The sequence below is a fragment of the Xiphophorus maculatus genome, chromosome 11 (genome assembly GCF_002775205.1).
Source record: "Xiphophorus maculatus strain JP 163 A chromosome 11, X_maculatus-5.0-male, whole genome shotgun sequence".
Lineage (NCBI taxonomy): Eukaryota > Metazoa > Chordata > Actinopteri > Cyprinodontiformes > Poeciliidae > Xiphophorus > Xiphophorus maculatus.
Window position 1 is genome coordinate 12,349,413 of NC_036453.1, and position 19,875 is coordinate 12,369,287.

Here is a 19,875-nt window from a genome sequence, read left to right on the forward strand (position 1 = left end):
TTCTTTGAAAACAAACAAATACAACTTGTGCCTCCGAGTGTGTACCACTTAACAATTTTGGCACCTTATGGCAAAAAGTTGGGATACTACTAGTTTGCTAGCATTCAACTATTTACACAAAGCTGGTTGCAGAGCTTTTTGCATGTGTCGCTGATAGCGACGTATGATCTGGTTGTTCACCTTGAATCAAAATCTGGTTTATTCATCAAAAATCCATGCAACTGTGGGATAATCTGAAACATGTGATTTATAGTAAATAGGTGCATAACACTGCTTAATCTGATCCCAATATAGTGGTGTTAGAGTGGCCGTACATAAAAGTGTTACCAGAGGAACTGAAACTTCAAATGGCTCAGATGTGCATGACATTTCCCTCCCTGGTTTAAACATTTTTTGGCTCTCTTAGTTGGAAACATTTCCATGCATTTATTTGGAAATACTTATGCGCAAGTACAAAGAGGCTTGAAGCCCTCTGTACAGATATGCTGCCCTTCTGTGACTCTGCCAGACATGCAGCCCCCACAAGCTGGGGTCAGCGGAGCATGGCAGAGTCTCAACCTGCAGGTTTCTTCGCCGTAACGGAGAAAATGAGAAGCTGCTATGCAAAGTTTCTGCGCATGATGACTGCTGCCGAAATATGCCACCCACTTTCATCTTCAGTTCTCTGAGCCTGACGCCCGGTTCTGACCCAGCCTCGGATCTATCAGCTGTTTGCTCAAAAGGTAGGACACATTATTGTAGTTTGGGGGATTTTTCAGCTAAAACTTTAACATATTAGGTCTGCCTAACAGCATAACTGCCTATGTCCAATTTGAGAAAAATAACAGTTGTTTTCACAAAAAGCTGGAGCTAATATAGAGACGTCTAAATATGTCTCCTTAATGCAATTGTGAACAAGCAGTATGTGTTCTTGGACGCGATCAGGAAGTTGTTGAGAACAGAACATGTGGGGAGAAAAGATAAATGAGGGGGGGAAAAAAATAGCATTTTCATGGAAACATTAAGCGGAAACATGTTTCCAGATGGAATCAACTGTTAAATTAAAAACCGCCTCCTGCGTTCATGTTAAAATACAAACTTTTTTAGCTGGTTTTCAGCTCAGCCAGCTAAAAAGAATGAACATTTTTCTTTCATTTTTGCTGGCAGTGCGCGAGGCGGACTTCCTCACCAAAACAGTCCCTAGAGGTTGTCAAGGAGGGCTTGTTTGAGTCTCTCAACTCAGAGGCTGATACCAAAATAACTTTAAGACTTAGTCAACACTGAAAAAGAGGAAGTGGTGAATTGTTGTCTTTCCGAACCACAGTCTTGTATACTGAAAAGCAACAGATGAAAACCAGTTGAAGTAATAGTGTCTTTTTCTTTTTCATTTTTCATTTCTTTGGTGGTTTGTGGAGTTCGGCAGAGATCCCATGGCTCTTTTACGCAAATACATCTGGGTGATAGTGATACTGGGGATGGTTTTTGTGTCGCTGGTGATCAGCCTCATCTTCGTCCTCATCAATAAGTGTATTTCCAGAAAAGGTAAGCTGAAATATATATATATATTTTACCTATTTTCTGTTGTTCCCTCAAAATATTTGAATTTTTCAGACAAAAGTGTTTTAGTTTTGGCTTCCTGACTTATATGGTGTCATCGTATCTGGAATAGCGACAGAAAAATAGAAGAAATATCTCAGCGACGTGTATCTTTTTTTAATCCAGTCAAAAAAAGGTGGCTGTTTCTTGCTCGACAATTGGAAATATTGAATAGTAATCGCATTTTAATCCTAGATAATGGCTTTCTTTTGTATTTAGGTTCTTTTTGTTATTTTGTTCTTTGTGGTTTAGATTTGGTTCTCTTGGATTAGCTTTATCAGTTTTCCCATTAATTTGCTCAGCTGAAACCATTTACCTGATTTACTCACCTGCATCCAGTTTCAATCTCCACTTAAATTTCTGGATTCAAATAGAATAGAACAAAATAGAGCTGCTGGTAAAGGTGATTTTAGTTATTGATTAATTGGTTATTCAGATGATCAAATGATTAATCGAAGGAAAAATTGTCCCATTGTTTTGTTAAGCCTTTTTATGCAATATTAGAAGTACATTAAAATTAATTTCCCTTTTTAAATAAGAAATTAGACATTTTATTTTTCTAAATGCAATAACAAAGAATTGCTTTAGTGAACACTTGATCATTAGTCGCAAAGGATGCATCAAAACCTGAAAAAAAATCCTTCTAACATCTGTTTAACATCAGTACAGTGTAGGGTTGATCGGTTGATCATTGTTTGGATTAAGCGATTAATAGTTGGTTGGCAGCAGGTGCTTTGTAGGATTTTATTTTTATTTTTTTTATTGAATTTGAAGCTAAAAGTTCTTCTTGATGAGTTCTCGGTTAACATAATTTTAGACAAAGAAGGTTTTTTTCATTTTAAATGCAAAATGTGTATATTTTTTTGTACATTTTTGGCTTGACTGCTGCTCTGAGTATGTTTTTCTTTCATCAGATTGCCTTGTGTTTTTGAGTCTGTATACTCCAGTTAATGATTAATCATTGACTTAATTAGTTATTTTAATAATCACTTCATTGTGAACATTCCAATTGTTAATTTCAACGCTAGAATAGAATAGAGATTCCTTTATTGTCCCAAAAAGGCAAAATGCAATCCCAATAGCAGCAAGGTGACAGGTAATCAAAGCACAAAGATGCAAAAAAGAATATAAGATACATAAAAACAGAATCAAGAATAAATACTGTACATTAAGGGCAAAATGTCAACATAAATACTGCGCCATTATTAGAATTAGCTAACTCCAATCCGAAGGAATGTACGACTGGATGGGTTTATCTGCAAAACTGTTTACATTTCAGCAATTTACGTTAAATGAGAATAAAAAACGGTACAACAACAGAGATGTGCACTACTGAAACATTATTTAAAATGAGTAAAATCGGTATAAATACCAGCAGGGCATTCCAGTTATAAAGTCTTACTAGAGGATTTATATTGTTTATTGTTGTCCTATAATCACTTATCAAAAGATACATTCAGCGATTAAACCTCTGTCTGGTTTCATGTTAAAAACCACAAAACACAACAAGTACTGGCTGTAACCAATATCTGTAATAAGAGCTACTTGTGTCTCTTATGAATTTACATAAATTCTGTTTTAGACGCACAAACTGATTTCAGAAAACAAATGTTCCAGATTAGTCGCTCAGCTTTATGTGGGTCCCATATGAATGTTGCCTGGACTGGACATTTCTTACCCATTGTCATGGTTTGTGGTTATAGAGGTGGTGAGGCAGACACAGTCGACCCAGGTTATGGCGAGACAATGATGATTTAATAATGAATAAGGCAAACAAGCCAGGCAGCACAGATGAGTAACAGCAACAGCTCTGACTCTGGTAGCAACTGGAAACAGTTGCTACAGACGAGCGACAGCAACAATTCTCCTACTGGTAGATCTACTTTCCTCCTTGTTGATGTCCATGGTGCAACGCCCAACTATTACATCATTTTTTTATATAAATATTTCAGTGGTTTCATTCTTGTTTAGTTGTTGTTACTTCTTATCATGAAGCAAGTTTGGAGTTTTGGGTTTACTGATTAACTCTAACTTGACGTCACTCATGCTCTGACCGTTGTTCTGCTTCTTTAGTGGCGAACTAAATTCATGAGGAAATTTGTGGTTTCAGTTGTTGCAGTTTTGCAAAGCAGAATTTCACACACTGCAAACTAAAAGTAAATCCAGAGTTCAGCAGATATGCATATTTAGATGCTTGTTTGACCAGAGCTCAGGCTCCGTTCTCACTCTGCTACTTCAGTCGTATTTTTAAAAATGTATCATTATTCTGCTTATGGGAGCTGCAGATAGTTTTATCTGTGTTATTTACCAGACAGTTACAAGTATGTGGAGTGTGTGTCTGTGACCAAAATGTGCAAAAATAGGGATTAAAATAGTGGAAAAAGTGCATTTAGAAAGAATATTGAAAGAAGTAACTTGCATAATGGGAAGATCTAAGTAGTAAAAATAACACATTGTAGTCAAATAAGTGCATGGATTTAGCAGTAAGCAGTGCTGCAGATATAGATTTTCACAATATTTTAGATCTGTTTGCAGTGATCAGATGAAAGTTATATTTTTAGCTTATAATTTGAAATATTTTCTTTGTCAAAAAAAAAAAAAACACAAAATTTTTTACCGTATTCATCATGACCAAAAGTATCCTTTATCCTAATTTTAGAGCATTAATTTAATCAGAACAGAAATGGTTCTTCAGCCCCCCCAAAAAATGGAGAAAAATTAACAGTTTTTATCAAAAGTTGGCCTGAAATTTAAGGGAAAACCGAAAGGTCAGAGGTTCACTAGAGAGAGCCACCATCAGGTAGCATTGGTCCAGAACTTGGTACCCAGTATATCAGATTTGGGTTTTTCAATAAAATGTTATGTATTTGCAAATGAAATTCTTAAAACTTTGTGTCATCATAACCTCTTATCATGACTGTCACATCGCCTTGCAAAATCAGCTTCATGTCAAAAAGCTGCAGGATGGACAGCAAAAATCATCATTCTGTTTTATAACTTCCCCAGAAAGTCATCATAATATCAGATAAGATCATTAAAGGTATCAAATTGTGCAACTGCACCTCGTTCTGCCTTCAGCAGATTAAACGTCTTCTTATTTCCTGTGCAAGCAGACAAAATAGAGAATAAAAATATTATCCATCCTCATTTCCCTACATTCTTTCCCTACAAGTCTGTTTGGTTTTTTTTTTGTTGTTCTTTTTTCTCTCTCCAACAAATAAGGCTTTCTTGAATGTTTCTGTGTTTGTGTTGACACTTTTGCTTTTCTTTTCATTTCAGTGCTTTCGGCTTTTAAACACGATGATGTTTATTTATTTGAGATGAAAATAAAACCATCCCATCTAATAATGCAGCCACAGTTTTCTCCACGATTGCTCTTATTACGGCCAAAAGCACCGATTAGAAAAATGCTTCTTTTTATTTACTTTGATATCAGCTTTAATAAGCAATCAGCAAACAGACTTCCTCCGGCAATGACATTTAAAAGGTCTTGAAATAATTATTTAAAAATTGTTATGTTATTATAACCTCACTGAAAACTTTAATTTCAGTGCATTTTTCCACTGCACTGTACAGTACAACTTAGTAACAAGTTGAAATAACTTAAATGAACAAAAATACTGTGGTCACTCATTTCTGTCAATGAATTAAACTCCAAAAAGAATTTCTGAAGTAATGTCTCCGTTGTCCTCAGTGCATCACAGGTTTTGGGGGATTTTGAGAGATGAATAATTCAACTTTGTTCCATGGAGTCATTTCTTTTTTAAATTGACTTCATATCTAAAAGCCTTTGACCCTTGATTGATCATTTTTCTACATTCTTTTCTTTACTTTTTGCTTACAAATCTGAATGTGTTGAACAAGCGAAATTAGAAACAGTGCATTCAAATATTTTTTTTTTAATGATCTCTGCAGAAAACGAGTTGATGTTATAAGAAACGAGCTGAAAAAAAAAACAAGAACATCAAAAAAGGCTACCATAAATTGTTAGTTTGTTACTACAAAACCGTGTTAGCAAACAATTTTTTTTTTTTAGCAAAAATAAGCTTCTGTGGAACCTGGATCTAAGGATAATGAACGAGGAAGCGGAACACAGAGAGAAATAAAAAGATCTAAATAAATAAACAAAAAGGGTTAAAACAAGAGAATCCGATGGAAGTCCAAACACCTACATTGTTTCTCCTTTTCTGACTTTTTATAAATATTCCCTTATAAATATTCTCCGTCTATGTTTGACTTTTTCCAATCAACAAATTATAAAAAAAAAAAGGACGAATGTGGTGTCTAAAGTATGGTGGAGGACGTGTGGGGATGTGGGCCTGTTTCTCTTTCCACTTATTAGAACATTGTGAACATTTCAGAATATGAGGATATTTTAAAAGACAATTTGAAGGCAGCTGCCAGAAAACAAACAAACAAAAAGATCTCAAACATGATATTTTATTTTGATAAAGCAACTTATTGCTAAACTCAATACAAAATCTTACCAAGTATTTTTGTCCAGTTTCTACTGCACATATCGCAGTTCACTTCAAATAACACAAAGCTAAATTATAAGTAACGTTTCAGCAAGTTATATGAGCTTTTTTGAAGTCAATAATTCTTTAATATTGATGATAAAGAACTAGTTTCACTGGCATATTATTTCATTTACAACATGGGAAAAATTTCTTGTTTTAATTGAAATAATCTGCCAATTTTTTTAGAACGTTTTTTTTTTTTTTGATTTTCATAACTTTATTTAAACATCAACAAAAATAAACAAAAACAACCCAACCCAAATTAGAACTTTTTAATCAATATTAAAGAATTATTGACTTAAAATGAGCTCTTACGTCTCGATGAAAAGTTACTTCTAAGTTAGTTTTTGTCTTATTTTAAGTGTATGAAGGTATAGCAGAAAGTAGACCAAAAAATCTTCAGTAAGATTTTGTGCTTTTGCTGTAAAGTGCGACTACAACAAAAGATGAATTTATGAAATTAGCTCTGAACATCCTTACCACAATTTGCAACAAATTTGTTCCCATCTGTAATATAAGCATGTTTCTTCTGTGACCAATCGCAGACGAGAAAACCTGAACGTTTTTAGCATGTTAGAACGATATAAACTATTGCCATGTCTTTGACAAGGCTGGTAGTAAAGCCGTAAAATGTGCTTCAGAAAAAATTCAGGAGAAGTGAATAAAGTCTGGTGGCTCAGTTGGTTGGACTGAGTTCTCTCTCCTCCCCATTTCCTGTCCGTTTACAGGTAAATAAAGGCCTTGAAATAAGAAGTTTCCTCTTCACTCAAAACAGCTTCTGGGTGTTTAGTTAACCTGGAAACCCAGAACTTGCTCTTTGTCTGCCACACATGAGAGTCCTGAACAGGAAAGGGGAAACCAAACATCATCACTACTGTCACAAATACTTCTGAGGTCTTCAACCCCATAGAGAAGTTATTATAATTGTATGAAATGCTATTATTAGAGGCACCCTGTGTATTTGATCGGCTCAGATGAAACTTTAATGATCCCTGTGGCGTAGCTGCAGCAGCAGCAAAGAGCCAGGCTTTGCTCCGCTTCGGAGAGATGAACTCAGAGCAAACAAATGAAACAAAACACTGTGCTTTATGAATAATATTGGTACATTTTGAGAGAAAATATGAAATGTTTCATGAATAAAAATGAAAACAGGAAAACCTTTGAGTTTGTTGTAACAACGCTTATAATTCCAGTGTAACATTTAATTTGTGTTTATAGTTATTTTGTCCCGTTTGAGCTCTTTAACACACATTGAGGCTTTTGCACTTGCTTCAGTTTTCTTGTTTCTATTGTCGACTTTTGTCCTTTCCATATTTTGAATGCTTATTTATGTATTGCTACAGCATTTTGTTGCAGATGTTGTTGTTTAAAAGTGCTTTATAACTAAAACAGTAGTGGTTGTAGCAGTCTATTTTTAATTATTAATGTTTGGACTTTTAAGAAAAGAACACATGTCAGCCTCCTCCAGTATGCTACAATGATATGAATTGTATTAATGTTATTTGTTTACATATCTACAGCATCAGATAACTTGAAATAATTTTTCCTTCTTTCTTTCAGCAGGCAAACATCGCATTTTACAGCTTCAGGAAAGACCTGACGTCAAAATCGAGTAATGTCTTCTCATACATATGGTCTTAGTTTCTCTGAATAGCAAAATCACATCCTGATTTGAGGCATCCTAAAACAGGCACAGCTTTTTTTTTAAAGTATCAGTCTAAGGATCAGACAGAAACGGGACATAACTAAAAGTTTTCCATAAGCAGAAAACATGCTAATATTGCAAACACTGCAATATTTTTCCAATGAAAATGCTAAAAAATAAATAAATAAATCTTCCTGTCTTGATGATGTGGGTTATTTGAACGAAGTAAAAATATTTATTTACTGCTGAAAATTCACCATTTTCTCACCATGTATCTGTATCAGGAGTAATGATGTAAGTCTGTGAGGCTCTGACCCAGCATAGATTTATCCTCCTCTGAAGTAAACTGTTGAACCCAGCAGCTTGAGCAGCACAGCATGTCTGTAGGAGACGGTAGGAAACTTGAGGCTATTTTAGTGAAGCACAACAAATAAACAATAACCAAGCCACAAGCTCAGTTATGACCCTGTTCAGAATTTTTAGTTCTTCGATGTTTGTTCATGCTTTCTAGTTTATTTTAATTACTGAACTGATAGAACTCGTGCATATTCACATTTTGTTCATTCTTGTTGATTTAGGAACTTCTATTAAGGAGAGTTGAAAACATATGCATGGCACATTTTCCAGTCTTTTACTTGTAAACATTTTTGAAACAACACGGATAATTTTTTCTTCCAGCTGTACACTATTTGGTGTCGGCTTATCATATAAAATCCCAATAAATACATTGTGGTTAGAAAAATTACAACACTGGAAAAATCTTATGTGGCATGAATTCAAATGCAAGTTTTTGCACACCAGGTACCGACTGAAAAAGCCCAAGGACTGGTCAGTTGATGAGACCATGCTAACTACACTTAGCATTGCAAGGAGTTTAAAGATGGGTTTCTAAATGTTATGCATCTAAATACCGAAGAAACGTCTTTACAAATAGATTTTCATGAGGCATCCTTCAAACCACTGGGAGCTCGAGTTTTTATTTTTTATGATTATTTCATCACCTTTTCTGAAAAAGCCCATGGATGTTGACTGTATTTTCGTGCTTTCCACTCATCTAAAGCAGCGTTCTTTCACAATGTTAGTTCAAAGAAACTAACTTCAATATATCTTTGTTCTCAAAACTTTTCAGGAGCAACAAATATCAGCTGACACAATCTGGCACAGACACACCTCCTCTTCCTCCTCGGACACAGTTTCTCATAGCAGGTAAAGCTCATTTTCCCACCAGTACATTTTATGGACAGAAGTTGGACGCTGGCACAAACTGTTTGCATGAGGAACTGAAACAGAAAGTGGCGCCGTATGACAGCTGACCCATCTGACAATAAGCTTTGAATCCCACGCAGAGGGAGAAAGCCACATATTCACTTCCAGTCAAGCCTTCTGAAGCCAAGTTCCTTTTTGATTTAACCACACAGCCATGTCAGTTATTTAAAAATCCCAAGTGTGAGTGACATTATAAATCAGAGTTTTGTGCTTATTTCCTGGGCTTCAGTGAGGTTGACTAAAACGAACAGAAGAAAGTGAATTAAAAGTTGTTGAATTGACCACTGCAGATACTTTCAGAGTAACTCTTATATGAATAGGTTTGCTAATTTAAAACCCAGGGGAAAAAAACCTTTAATGTAATCTGTAATAAACTAACTTTAAATGTATGTTCTCAACTCCCCTGTAAGTTTGAATGCGACATAATTATACAAATGAGATTATGAGACATGTAGAGTTTATTTACATTCCTGGATTCTCTGAGTTTAAAGAATGGGAAGAACTTATAAACACTATGTTTTGCTGACAGCAACACATTTCTCTACAATATATTAATAAACATATAATCTAGCAGCCTAAGCAGAGCTCCAGCATGTTTATTCAGCTGGTTTCACCTCTGTAGGCGCTGTACAATGGCTGCTGGAAAAGACAAGTGTTTTGTTGTTGACTTACCATCCAGAAACTACTTGCCGCATTCTTGTTGGTTGTGCAGGAGGCTCCACTCCTGCTTTTCAAAGATGTACGGTTGTACAATTGAACATCTGTTTGAAGTCATTTTCTCTTGCAAGTGTAGACATTGAGTTGGGGAGGCAGCAGCTCATTATGAAAGGAGCTCAAATTAGGCAGAACTGAGCAGATTAAAATCTCATCATCTACAAATGATTTTGTGCAACAGATGTGTTAAACATGTTTTGTTTAGCTCATAGACCGATCCAAACCTGTTCAAGGAAGCATCATAAGGCACTATTAACAATCTGCTGGTCACCTTTAGATAATACGTCAACTAACCAAGTTGATTTGTGTTCTGTAATTTTCCATATGTGATAAGAAATTGTCTAAAGAGAAAGTTTATTGTTTCAGAGGCCCTAAGCTATGAGAACCTGGCTGAGGAATGTGAGCATGACGACCAGAGTGACCACGACTACGAGGAGGCCCTGGACCAGATGCTCGACTGCGTGAAGGTGCAGGATAATCTGCTCTACAATCATCCAAACACAAACTCTGGAGTTTCAGTCGCCCAGAGCTACGAGAACCTGGCTGAGGAGAACGACTACGAGGAGAGCGTGGATCCACTGCCGGACTATGTCAAAGTGGAGGATGAAACCGAGATTCTTCCCCCTCCTCTCCGCGATTTGGATCCAAATATGAATTGCAATGGTTTTTTGGGTCAGAGCTACGAAAATCTGGCCGATGAGAATGGCTACGAGGAGAGCGTGGATCCACTGCCGGACTATGTCAAAGTGGAGGATGAAACCGAGATTCTTCCCCCTCCTCTCCGCGATTTGGATCCAAATATGAATTGCAATGGTTCTTTGGGTCAGAGTTACGAAAATCTGGCCGATGAGAATGAGTACGAGGAGAGCATGGAGCAGCAGTTGGACTATGCGAAGGTGGAGGATGAGTTCACTCCTCATCAGAACGACGAAGCGAGGGACAACGCCTCCACTGCATCCACCGAGGACTATGACGACATCGGAGGAGAAGATGAGGAAGACTATGATGATATTGGATAAGAACAATATTTAAAAAAAAGGACAAAGACTTTTTTCTCCAACCTTCCTGCTGAGCAGAGCTTTCACAGATTTCTTTTGTTTCCCCGTCTTTAATTATTATTCACATGTTTTTAAAAGCAGAACAGCTGGAGATAACGGTTTGCTTTTTGGACATTCAGTTCTACTTTTTGATTCCTACACAGCTTATTTACTGATCATTTCTAGATTTGTTTATAGCTGTTTTTCAACCTTTTCGATTTAAAACCTTGTGAACTGTTTTTTTTTTTGTTTTTTTTAAATAAAACGTGTAATTTTATGTTTGTAAATTGTACAGCGTCACATAAATGTGATTGTGTTTACAGTGGGCTAATTTTTGTCTGCCACGATTTGCGGTTGAAGAGATGAGGATGGAAGCCGAGGACCCAGGTGTGGTGCAATAATGATGATTTTTAATTAAAGTCCAAACCAACAGAACAGAATCCAGGCAGCACAGGTGAGCAGTAAAGCTAAGAGCTCAGACACTGGTAGCGACTGGTTACACAGGTGGAGACAAAGACAAAGACAAGGACCTGGCAGGGAGCAAGAGACACAGGCGGGTATAAATACACAAGAAAGGTAATCAGGGGAAACAAGGGGCAGCTGGGGACAATCAAGGGGTAGCCGGGACAACAAGGAGACTCAATTAACTGAAAATGACACAGAAATTTAAATTAACAGAGAAAATAACAAAACCTTACGTTAGCATATTTGCTGTAATACGCAGAGCAGAGATGAATATACTGTATATATAAGAAATGTGAACAATAATAAAAATTTATGAAACAATTAAAGAATTGCTTTATTTTAAAATAAATAAAAATATAATATAATATAATATAATAAAAAAACAAAACAAAACAATCAAAAATAAATAATTACTCTAAAAAAAAGTGTGACTAAATTAATATTTACAAAATAAATATTGCAAATATTTATTTTGGCAGCCTATTCATAAAAAAAGAACAACTATGTATAGTTTGGTATATTATTAAGTTGATTTTATAAAATTGAGGTTACTTTTTTCTCTATACATACTATCAAAAAGGTGAACAATATTGAATAATCAATAAATTCTACCATATGGGAACTCTTTGGTTTTAATCACCATGCCCTCCACAGAAATTGCACAAAAAACCCCAACATAATTAAATCAACATTTTTTCCTTAAAATTCAGATGCATTTTAGTTCCCAGTTATCCTGATAAAACCCAAATCATATGAGGGATCATATCTAATTCACTTTTAGATACAACCAATTCCTAAGCTCTACTAAACACTTTGGAACTATTTTCTATTTATGCAGGAAAATAGATTTTAATAATATAAAATTAAGAACAACAATGTTTAAGTTGGAAATAAAGCTTGAGGTGAGATTTAAATGTTTGCAAAAACAGTGGGAACAACTGTGTGTGTGTGTGTGTGTGTAACTTTGCTCAGAAGGCCAGCATTAAAACCTTTCTAGGTTACATCGACTTAAATATTGAAAACTCTTGATAAATCACATCAACGAAGAAGATAAAGTGAAGAAGCTTTTCTGAAAATTTCATAACGGAGCTTGAGAGAAGCTTTGTTTGTTAAAAAGCTGTGAAAGTGCATTTTTCTTTAGATTGCTGTGTGTAGCGTGTAGATGACTAAAGCATTTGGAAACTAAATCCTCCGACGTCTGCAACTCCCCAAACTGCAATGAAGTAAATCTCCCTGGCATGAGCTTCCTCCTCAGACTCTAAAAACGGCACCGTTTAGACAGACTTAGTGTTTTATTCATAAGCTGAGGGAATAGCCCAAAATGTAAGAGAAATATTTCTGATGAATATAGCCTGAAATATTCGAGGAAAAAAGTGGTGGTAGAGCAAAAAAAATATATATATATAAATGTAAGTGTAAAATGTAAAACCAGCTTATTATCTGATTCAAGTAAAATAGAAGTGATCCACTGAAATTAATCAGCACTGTTTGTTTTTGCATTATCTGCAGATGTTATAACATTTCTTCTTATTATCAAGTTAACATTTATCCACTGCAGAGGTGTATTAGGACCATTGTAGATAGAAAAAAGGAGTAAATTTCCACCAAAAAAACTCAAAATATTTTAGAATAATCTCAGAAATGCTCAAACTAAGACATTTTCTGGGTTTTTTTCTAGAACATTTCTGAGATTTCCTTTTTTTTAACCTGTCTACGATGGCCTTAATACACCGTTGTAGTACTTATGTTTAACAGACGAAGTGATAAAAACTGAATAAAGATGCAGAACAAACATTTAACATGACAACAAGCATTCTGATTTTGTGCATCTTCCCCAAATCAACATTTTGTTTTGCTAATAAATTGCCAAAATTAGTCTTGAGGGATAATGTTTTTCTTTGTTTCGGTGCAAATGTTTTGGCATTTTTGTGTAAACTTGTTTAGTTTCGATGCAATATTTTTTCCTACAACTCTCTCAGTGCTTCCCTCTTTGGGTTGAAAAGTGGCTGCTGCAGTTCAATTTTCCTGCGGTTATGAAGGCCCAGACGGCGCGGGGAAAAACAAAACACAGAGAAATATATCGGATTTGGAAAAGGCGGATTTGGGCATAAACTGGTATGTGAATGGTTTGGTTGGAAATGGAGATAGGAAATGAGGAAGATATGGATTTTGAAGGGTGGACGCCAGCGGGGAGACGAAGAGGGAGAGGACGTGGGAGAAGTCAAATAGGTAGTAAGGTAGTAAACGAGAACTAGAAGGAAGTAGTTCAGGAGAAGCAAGGATAGTTAGGAGGAAAGTTGTGAGGGAGGAATTTAAAATAATATTAAATCTTAAGAATGAGGAAGAACAGGATAACATGAGCCCCATTGTGGTGTCAAGAGAAATAAAAAAGAAAATTGGAGATGTTGAAATGGTAAAGATTTTGAGAGATGGAAACTTATTGGTAGTTTGTAAAAACGAAGAACAAAAGAATAAGGCTTTTAATAATGTCTGTAAAAAAAACTGTTGGAGAAAAAAATCATGGGAGAAAATAAAAAAAATTGAGGAGTGATTTATGGGATCCCTCTAGATGAAGATCTTGATAAAATTACGAGAAATATTGTAGGTGCAAAAGTGAATATTTTGAAGAGACTTTCAAAAACAATAAATGGAGAAAAAGTAGGAAGTTTGTCAATCCTCATTGAATATGAAGAAAACGAGTTGCCACAAAACATCAAAGTAGGTTATCTCAGTTTTCAGGTCAGACCATATATCCCTCCATCACTTCGTTGTTTCAAATGTCAAAGGTATGGACACATAGCAGCAGTGTGTAAAGGGAAGCAGAGATGTCCAAAATGTGGTGAGGATCACAGGTTTGAAGAATGTAAAGAAGAAGTACAAGAAAAATGTGGTAACTGTGGAGGGCAACATAGAGTTACGTTGTGAAGTAAGGAAGAAGGCAAAAGAAATCATACGGATTAAAATGACTTAAAACATAAGCTACACAGAAGCAGTTAAAAATGTGAAGGAACAGAAAACAAGACAGATTGAACAAACGGCAAGTCAAATTCCACAGCAAAGCAAAGTACAGTCAGAAGAAAATAAAACAATATCAGTAGAAAAACTAATATTATTCGTAGCATATGCTATCAACTGCACTGACCAAGCCAAGCATAATACTGAGAAGATTAAAATAATAGTGAGAGGAGCTGAAACGTTTTTGGGGTTTAAAGAGGGATCATGGGAGAACATAAAGAAAAAGTTGGAGGTAGATGGGAGACCAGGACCACCAGGTGAAAGTAGTTCATGTTAATATTACAATGGAATGCAAGAAGTTTAATTGCTAACGGACAGGAACTTAAAGGTTATATTGATAGTCTTGAAGAACAACCAGAAATTATTTGTGTTCAGGAAACATGGTTAAAAACAACATTAGATTTTGTGATCAAAGGATATGATAGTGTAAGAAGAGATCGACAGGAGGGAGGTGGAATATTCCTAAAGCAAGGGATACAATATCAGGTATTAGGGAAAGAACTTGAATATATAGTTATTGAGGGAACAAGAAGGTAAATTTAAAATAATACATTTTTATAATCCATGTAAAACATTATCAATTGAAATAATGGAGGAGTTAACTGAATATTTGGAAGGGAAAGTAATTTGGTGTGGGGATTTTAATGCAAATAGTACATTGTGGGGTAAATGTAACGACAAAAATGGGCAAGTTATAGAAGAATTCATGGAAATGAAAAATCTTGTATGTATCAATGATGGGAGGGGGACAAGAGTTAATGTAAGAACAGGGATGGAATCAATGATTGATTTAACAGTTGTCTCAAATGTTTTAGCTGGTATTTGTGAGAGGTTGATTGATAAAAATTCAACAGTAGGTAGTGATCACTATCCCATAACAATAAGAGTAGGATTAAATTTAAATAATAAGAATATAAAGGTCAATAAAAAAAACAACTGAATTTCAAAAAGGCAAACTGGATTAAATTTAGATACTTGAGTCAAATAAACTTAGGAAAAGTAGATGTGAGAATGGATATAAATGATGTCAATTAAAAAATGTGTAAGATAATCATGGAAGCAGCAGATAACTATAAATAAAGAAGGGTGTAAAAATGGTAAGAAAATGGTACCATGGTGGACAAATGAGGAGAGAGTATGACTGTATTAAGGAAAAGGTTAATTTATTAGATATTTTGAAGAAGAATTTCCTTTGGGGAGAATTTGGGGAGTAAACATATACAAATATTTATTCGATTTTTAAAGAAAACAAAATTATTTCATAGGATTTGATTATAGTAGGTGTGTTTGTGAATGTGTGTATGATATAGATGGGTAGAATACAAAGTTATGTATAAGTATGGATATTTGTGTGTGTGCGCGCGTCATAGTGTTTTTATTAGCATGAACTACTCCTACACACTTATGTCATCATCGTTACTCAAGATGAATAATTTCATTTTCTCTTGACATCTAGGGTGTCAAAGAAAACACAAAATATATATTCCATTTAGTATTACTTGACCTTATTATGCATCTCAGAGTAATCATTTGCTATTCTAAAAGGGAAAATTTATCCATGATATTAAACAATAATATTATGTAATTAGTCTCATAATCTATCAAAAATCAGTCTCGCTGGTTTTGCCCTAATGAAGGAAATAAAAAACTCATCATATGGTAATTAAACTGATTCATACATTTTACTCTTGCTAGAAAGAAGACTTTGTCTTCAAGAAATGTTACTACGGTATCAGCGATGATATCGAGTTTCAAATATTTTTCATAGTGTCCGTATCAAGTTGAAGATTTTAGTATTGTGATAACCCTAACTTGGGTACGCTCCGATATTTTTTACACAACTAAAATAGATGAAGACCATAAAAAGCCAGTTGGTGGGCGTGCCGTGGTGGCGTAGTGGTTGGCGCGACCCATATTTGGAGGCCTTCAGTCCTCGACTCGGCCGTCGCGGGTTCGACTCCCAGACCCGACGATATTTCCCGCATGTCTTCCCCCCCCCTCCTCCCCCATTTCCTGTCAGCCTACTATCATATAAGGGACACTAGAGCCCACAAAAGACCCCCTGGAGGGGTAAAAAAAGCCAGTTGGTTTCCTTTATTTTTTCTTCACTGATCTTTTGAGAGGTTCTGTCCCTTTTAAACGTCTCTGACCATGTCAACATCCTGTATTATGTTTTATTTGAAGAGCAAAAAACAATGTACATGCTTTGTTTGTTGACTTCCACCTCTTACTATTTATCTTAACCTTTCAATTCAGTTGTCACTGCTGAAAAAGCCTTTCAGGTGTGAGGGAAACCAGAAGATCAAAGAAGTACTACCTTCATTATTATTTGCTGTTTTTAAATAATGTTAGAGTATAGGTATTGGCTTCATCCACTCATAGGTTAGTTGGTTCTTACTTTGAAGGGACCACTCAAGCAAGAACAAAACATGTGTAATTTTAGGTCTGTAATCATGGTTGTATTCAATTTTTAGACAGTAAAGCACACAATACTTTCCATTTTTGACAGATTCATAATCAACTCTGTTCTTCAGCCCACAGGAATGAAGAGGAGCTTTGTTGCCTCAAACCAAAGTTTACATGAATAACCAGCATCTGGTAGCAAATGCGGGTGTTTGAGAATCCTGCAGCCAAGACGAAATCTAAACAAGTTTGGAGGTCAGAAGAACTTCAAGAAATGGTTAAACAGAAGAGGATTCTTAGAAACACACAGTTGGCATATATTGAGGAAAACCAAACTGTTGCTCAGGTTCCCCTTTCAATAGAGTCCAACAAATGATTATAAATGCATGCATTCAGCAGAAAGGAGAACCTCTTCTATGTCTCTATTCTTGCTGAATCATTGTCAGAGAAAGGTCAAGCCCTCAAAAGGTTATGAGGGAAACGTCTAAGTTTTCTAAGGGGAATTATTATGGATTAAAAATGATTAATTTCAGTAGGATCATAAAAGCATGTTGCCTGTGTTTCTGACTTAGGGATGTGCTGCGAAAGAAACAGACAGAAGGAAATAATGCTCAAAATATGAGTCTGAAAAGAACCTAAGCATAAAATAGCAATGAGACAAAAAAAAAGTTGTTTGGTGAAAATAGATCCAAAACTGCGAGTTGTCTTGGGCGCCCCCTAGTGGCTGCCTGTCCCTAATCTGATTCCAACAGTAAATATTATTATAATGCGAAATAAAATACAATAAATAACATATTAAAAAGAAAAGAAAATGGAATGAAAACTAAACACTAAAACAGCCGTGAGCCATTACTCTTCTGACCTACATAAAGTGACTTTCCCCCTCACTAACCACATAATAACAGCATTTCAGTCATAATTTACTGCAATAGTCATACACTTTAAACATGTAGTTTATTTAAATGAGTAGCTGTGCACTGGAGCCAACCATGGAGTCTAAAAAATTGATTATTTGGAAAGGTCTGATATCTTTAACACTGTTTATTACTATAAAGCTTTTGTAAACATACAGTCTTCCTTCTAAGTAAATATTTATCATTCACAACATCAGATTTAATTTGAACAAAATTATATAATCAGATGATCAAAAGTATAAATTTACATACAAATTCTGCTATTTTATCTTTGATACTTTTCAGATTTGGAAGTCTGAACTTCAAGTTGAGAGCTATCCCAAAGCTATCCCAACACCAATAGCTTTAAAATTAAAGAAAACATCAAAGCTATGTTCAACTTTTGATAATTTTGTATGAAGGGATATATTTTGTACCATCTGAATCTGAAAAAAAATTAAAAGTGAAAAAAACTTGAATCTGAAAAAACATTTTTCAACCTTTTTTTCCCCCCCAAATCTCATCTTTATTAGTTTAGAAATTATTATTACGTTTAATAAACTTCATGGCCCCAATTTAGCTCCGTACAAATCGAACGCAGAACGATAAGAAAAGCTTTTATTTTGGAAGGGTCTACAGGAAGAGTTGTGGTTTTACAGTTTGACGCCGCGTGCGGGCGCCTCGCATTCCAATGCCATCGAGATGTGAGTAGAGTGCGGCGGGACTTCGCTGCTTCCCAACGCGACTCTCCGTCTTCCACGCAGTTTGTAAGGGTTCAAAATGTCCAACTCCAAGGAAGGGACCTCCTGTCCCGACGGCTACCGGGCTTTAAGCACTACCGAGCTGAGGGAGCTTTTACACAGCGACGACAAAATGGACCAAATTATTCGACTCAATGAGAAGGTAGGCATCTTCTGTTACACGCTCAAACAGCCAAAGTACCGCTAAATTCATCCGCTTATCTTCTTTACCACTTCTGATAACCGTTCAAAATTTAAATTATGTGTAAAGACTGAAGTAAAAATAAAGGTGTGTTTTCGGTGAGCAGTTAGTGTGAAGCAGATATGTGATGGCTCATCGATTGTCTGCGTGGCGAGCGGTCAGATTTCCAATTCGTTTTTCCCCCCAAGGCTTCCCCACTCACATCATATGTAAGGCTGTAAGTTTTGATCCAATGGTCACGTTTATGCTCTTTTAATGCGTGTTATTGTGTTTTGGTCCCTCTGTTGGAGGAAGCATCAGATGCAGTGTTGAACCCCCCCTGCAGCGCTGCTCTGCTCTTTGTGGTTTGCATTGGTTCACATTGAAGGATAGGAGGGTTTCTTCATGTTATATATTCACTGGACGTGACAAATTTCAGGAAAATTCCAACTCAAACTTCTTCAAATCAGTCATAATTATTCAGTTTTTATTGTTTTATTCCTCATATGTTTCTACCTTAATAAATAAGGATAATTACAATGATTAAAGCTGTTAGCTTGACTTTTCTCTAAAATCAAGCCACTTCTCTTTTAATTCATTGCCACCAAAACAACAACATGCCATGGTCAGTTTTTCAGTTTGTTTGTCAATATGTTGTCAATTGTGATCATGAAAAAAAATCAGCCTCTGTGCAGGCGTGTCTCTGATGACATCACAGAAGGTGGTTCTTTTGAGTACTTCAATTTGAGTTTTTCTTTATGTTGTCTTTATTTTCATGCTTTAAATCAGTGAGGTCACTAATGTCTCAAGTCCTTCGCAGCATTTGATTGCCTTGTATTTGACTTAATCCATGGGAGGTTCTAGACAGGGTCCAACGGGGGCCAGCACCCGCTGTTGCCATGTCTGAAAAAATGCTGCTAAATCAGTGACTTATGATGATATGTGCTGACTCAGAATCAATAACTAATTGCTGAATTTGTTGGATAAATTACATTTTTTTCCTTCTCACCTTTAACAATAAATTAAAAATTAAGGTGTTGCACTTTAAGCTTCATATTTTTTTGCTTGATACTTGTCGTTTTTTCTTTTCTTTCATTCTTTTGTTTTGTACCCACATGAAAAAACACTTAAACATGTTTCTTTAATGTTGCATTTAAGTCCCAATGATTTTTTTTCCTGGTATATTTTATTTATTTATTTACTTTATAACAATGAACATAACCACCAGAGGCAGGACATATGGATCCCATCACACCCCTGTGTGTCTCAGCTGTGAATATGCACAGAAAACGATAATTGTATTCAAATAAAAAAGACTCAAACGCAATTTGAATCGGTCATGATCTGAAAAATCGATTAAAATCTTTGCACCTCCTGTGATGACAGTGAAGCATCTCGACCCAGAGGAGAATTATCATTTT

The 19,875-nt window shown here is 35.6% G+C and overlaps 2 protein-coding genes across 4 annotated transcripts in view; both read left to right on the plus strand.

Moving 5' to 3' along the window:
- The first annotated feature begins 390 nt into the window (after positions 1-390).
- On the plus strand, positions 391-11,321 carry LOC111610003. Of its 3 annotated transcripts, none has more exons than XM_023341865.1 (5): positions 391-722; positions 1,395-1,521; positions 7,656-7,707; positions 8,870-8,946; positions 10,087-11,321. In XM_023341865.1, the coding sequence occupies exons 2-5, from the start codon at positions 1,410-1,412 to the stop codon at positions 10,737-10,739; spliced, it is 894 nt and encodes a 297-aa protein (XP_023197633.1). In that variant the 5' UTR covers positions 391-722; positions 1,395-1,409; the 3' UTR covers positions 10,740-11,321. The 3 variants fall into 3 exon arrangements, with proteins under 3 accessions (XP_023197633.1, XP_023197634.1, XP_023197635.1); XM_023341866.1 differs by having other exon boundaries at positions 1,403-1,521; XM_023341867.1 differs by lacking the exon at positions 391-722 and having other exon boundaries at positions 747-1,521; positions 7,659-7,707.
- Positions 11,322-18,209: 6,888 nt separating this feature from the next.
- Positions 18,210-19,875, plus strand: part of LOC106699940 (vacuolar protein sorting-associated protein 37D-like) — a 44,782-nt gene continuing 43,116 nt past the window's right edge. Inside the window, exon 1 of the mRNA XM_014472616.2 lies at positions 18,210-18,436. Coding sequence (XP_014328102.1) covers positions 18,314-18,436 — 123 coding nt within the window. The 5' untranslated portion in view covers positions 18,210-18,313. The remainder of the gene's footprint in view (positions 18,437-19,875) is intronic.

What these genes read in the sequence shown, in the direction of transcription:
- LOC111610003 (XM_023341865.1), top strand. Translation starts at nt 1,410, where the DNA reads ATGGCTCTTTTACGCAAATACATCTGGGTGATAGTGATACTGGGGATG. An exon ending in TAAGTGTATTTCCAGAAAAG is followed by an intron (nt 1,522 to 7,655) that starts GTAAGCTGAAAT and finishes TCTTTCTTTCAG; the next exon opens with CAGGCAAACATCGCATTTTA. An exon ending in GACACAGTTTCTCATAGCAG is followed by an intron (nt 8,947 to 10,086) that starts GTAAAGCTCATT and finishes TTATTGTTTCAG; the next exon opens with AGGCCCTAAGCTATGAGAAC.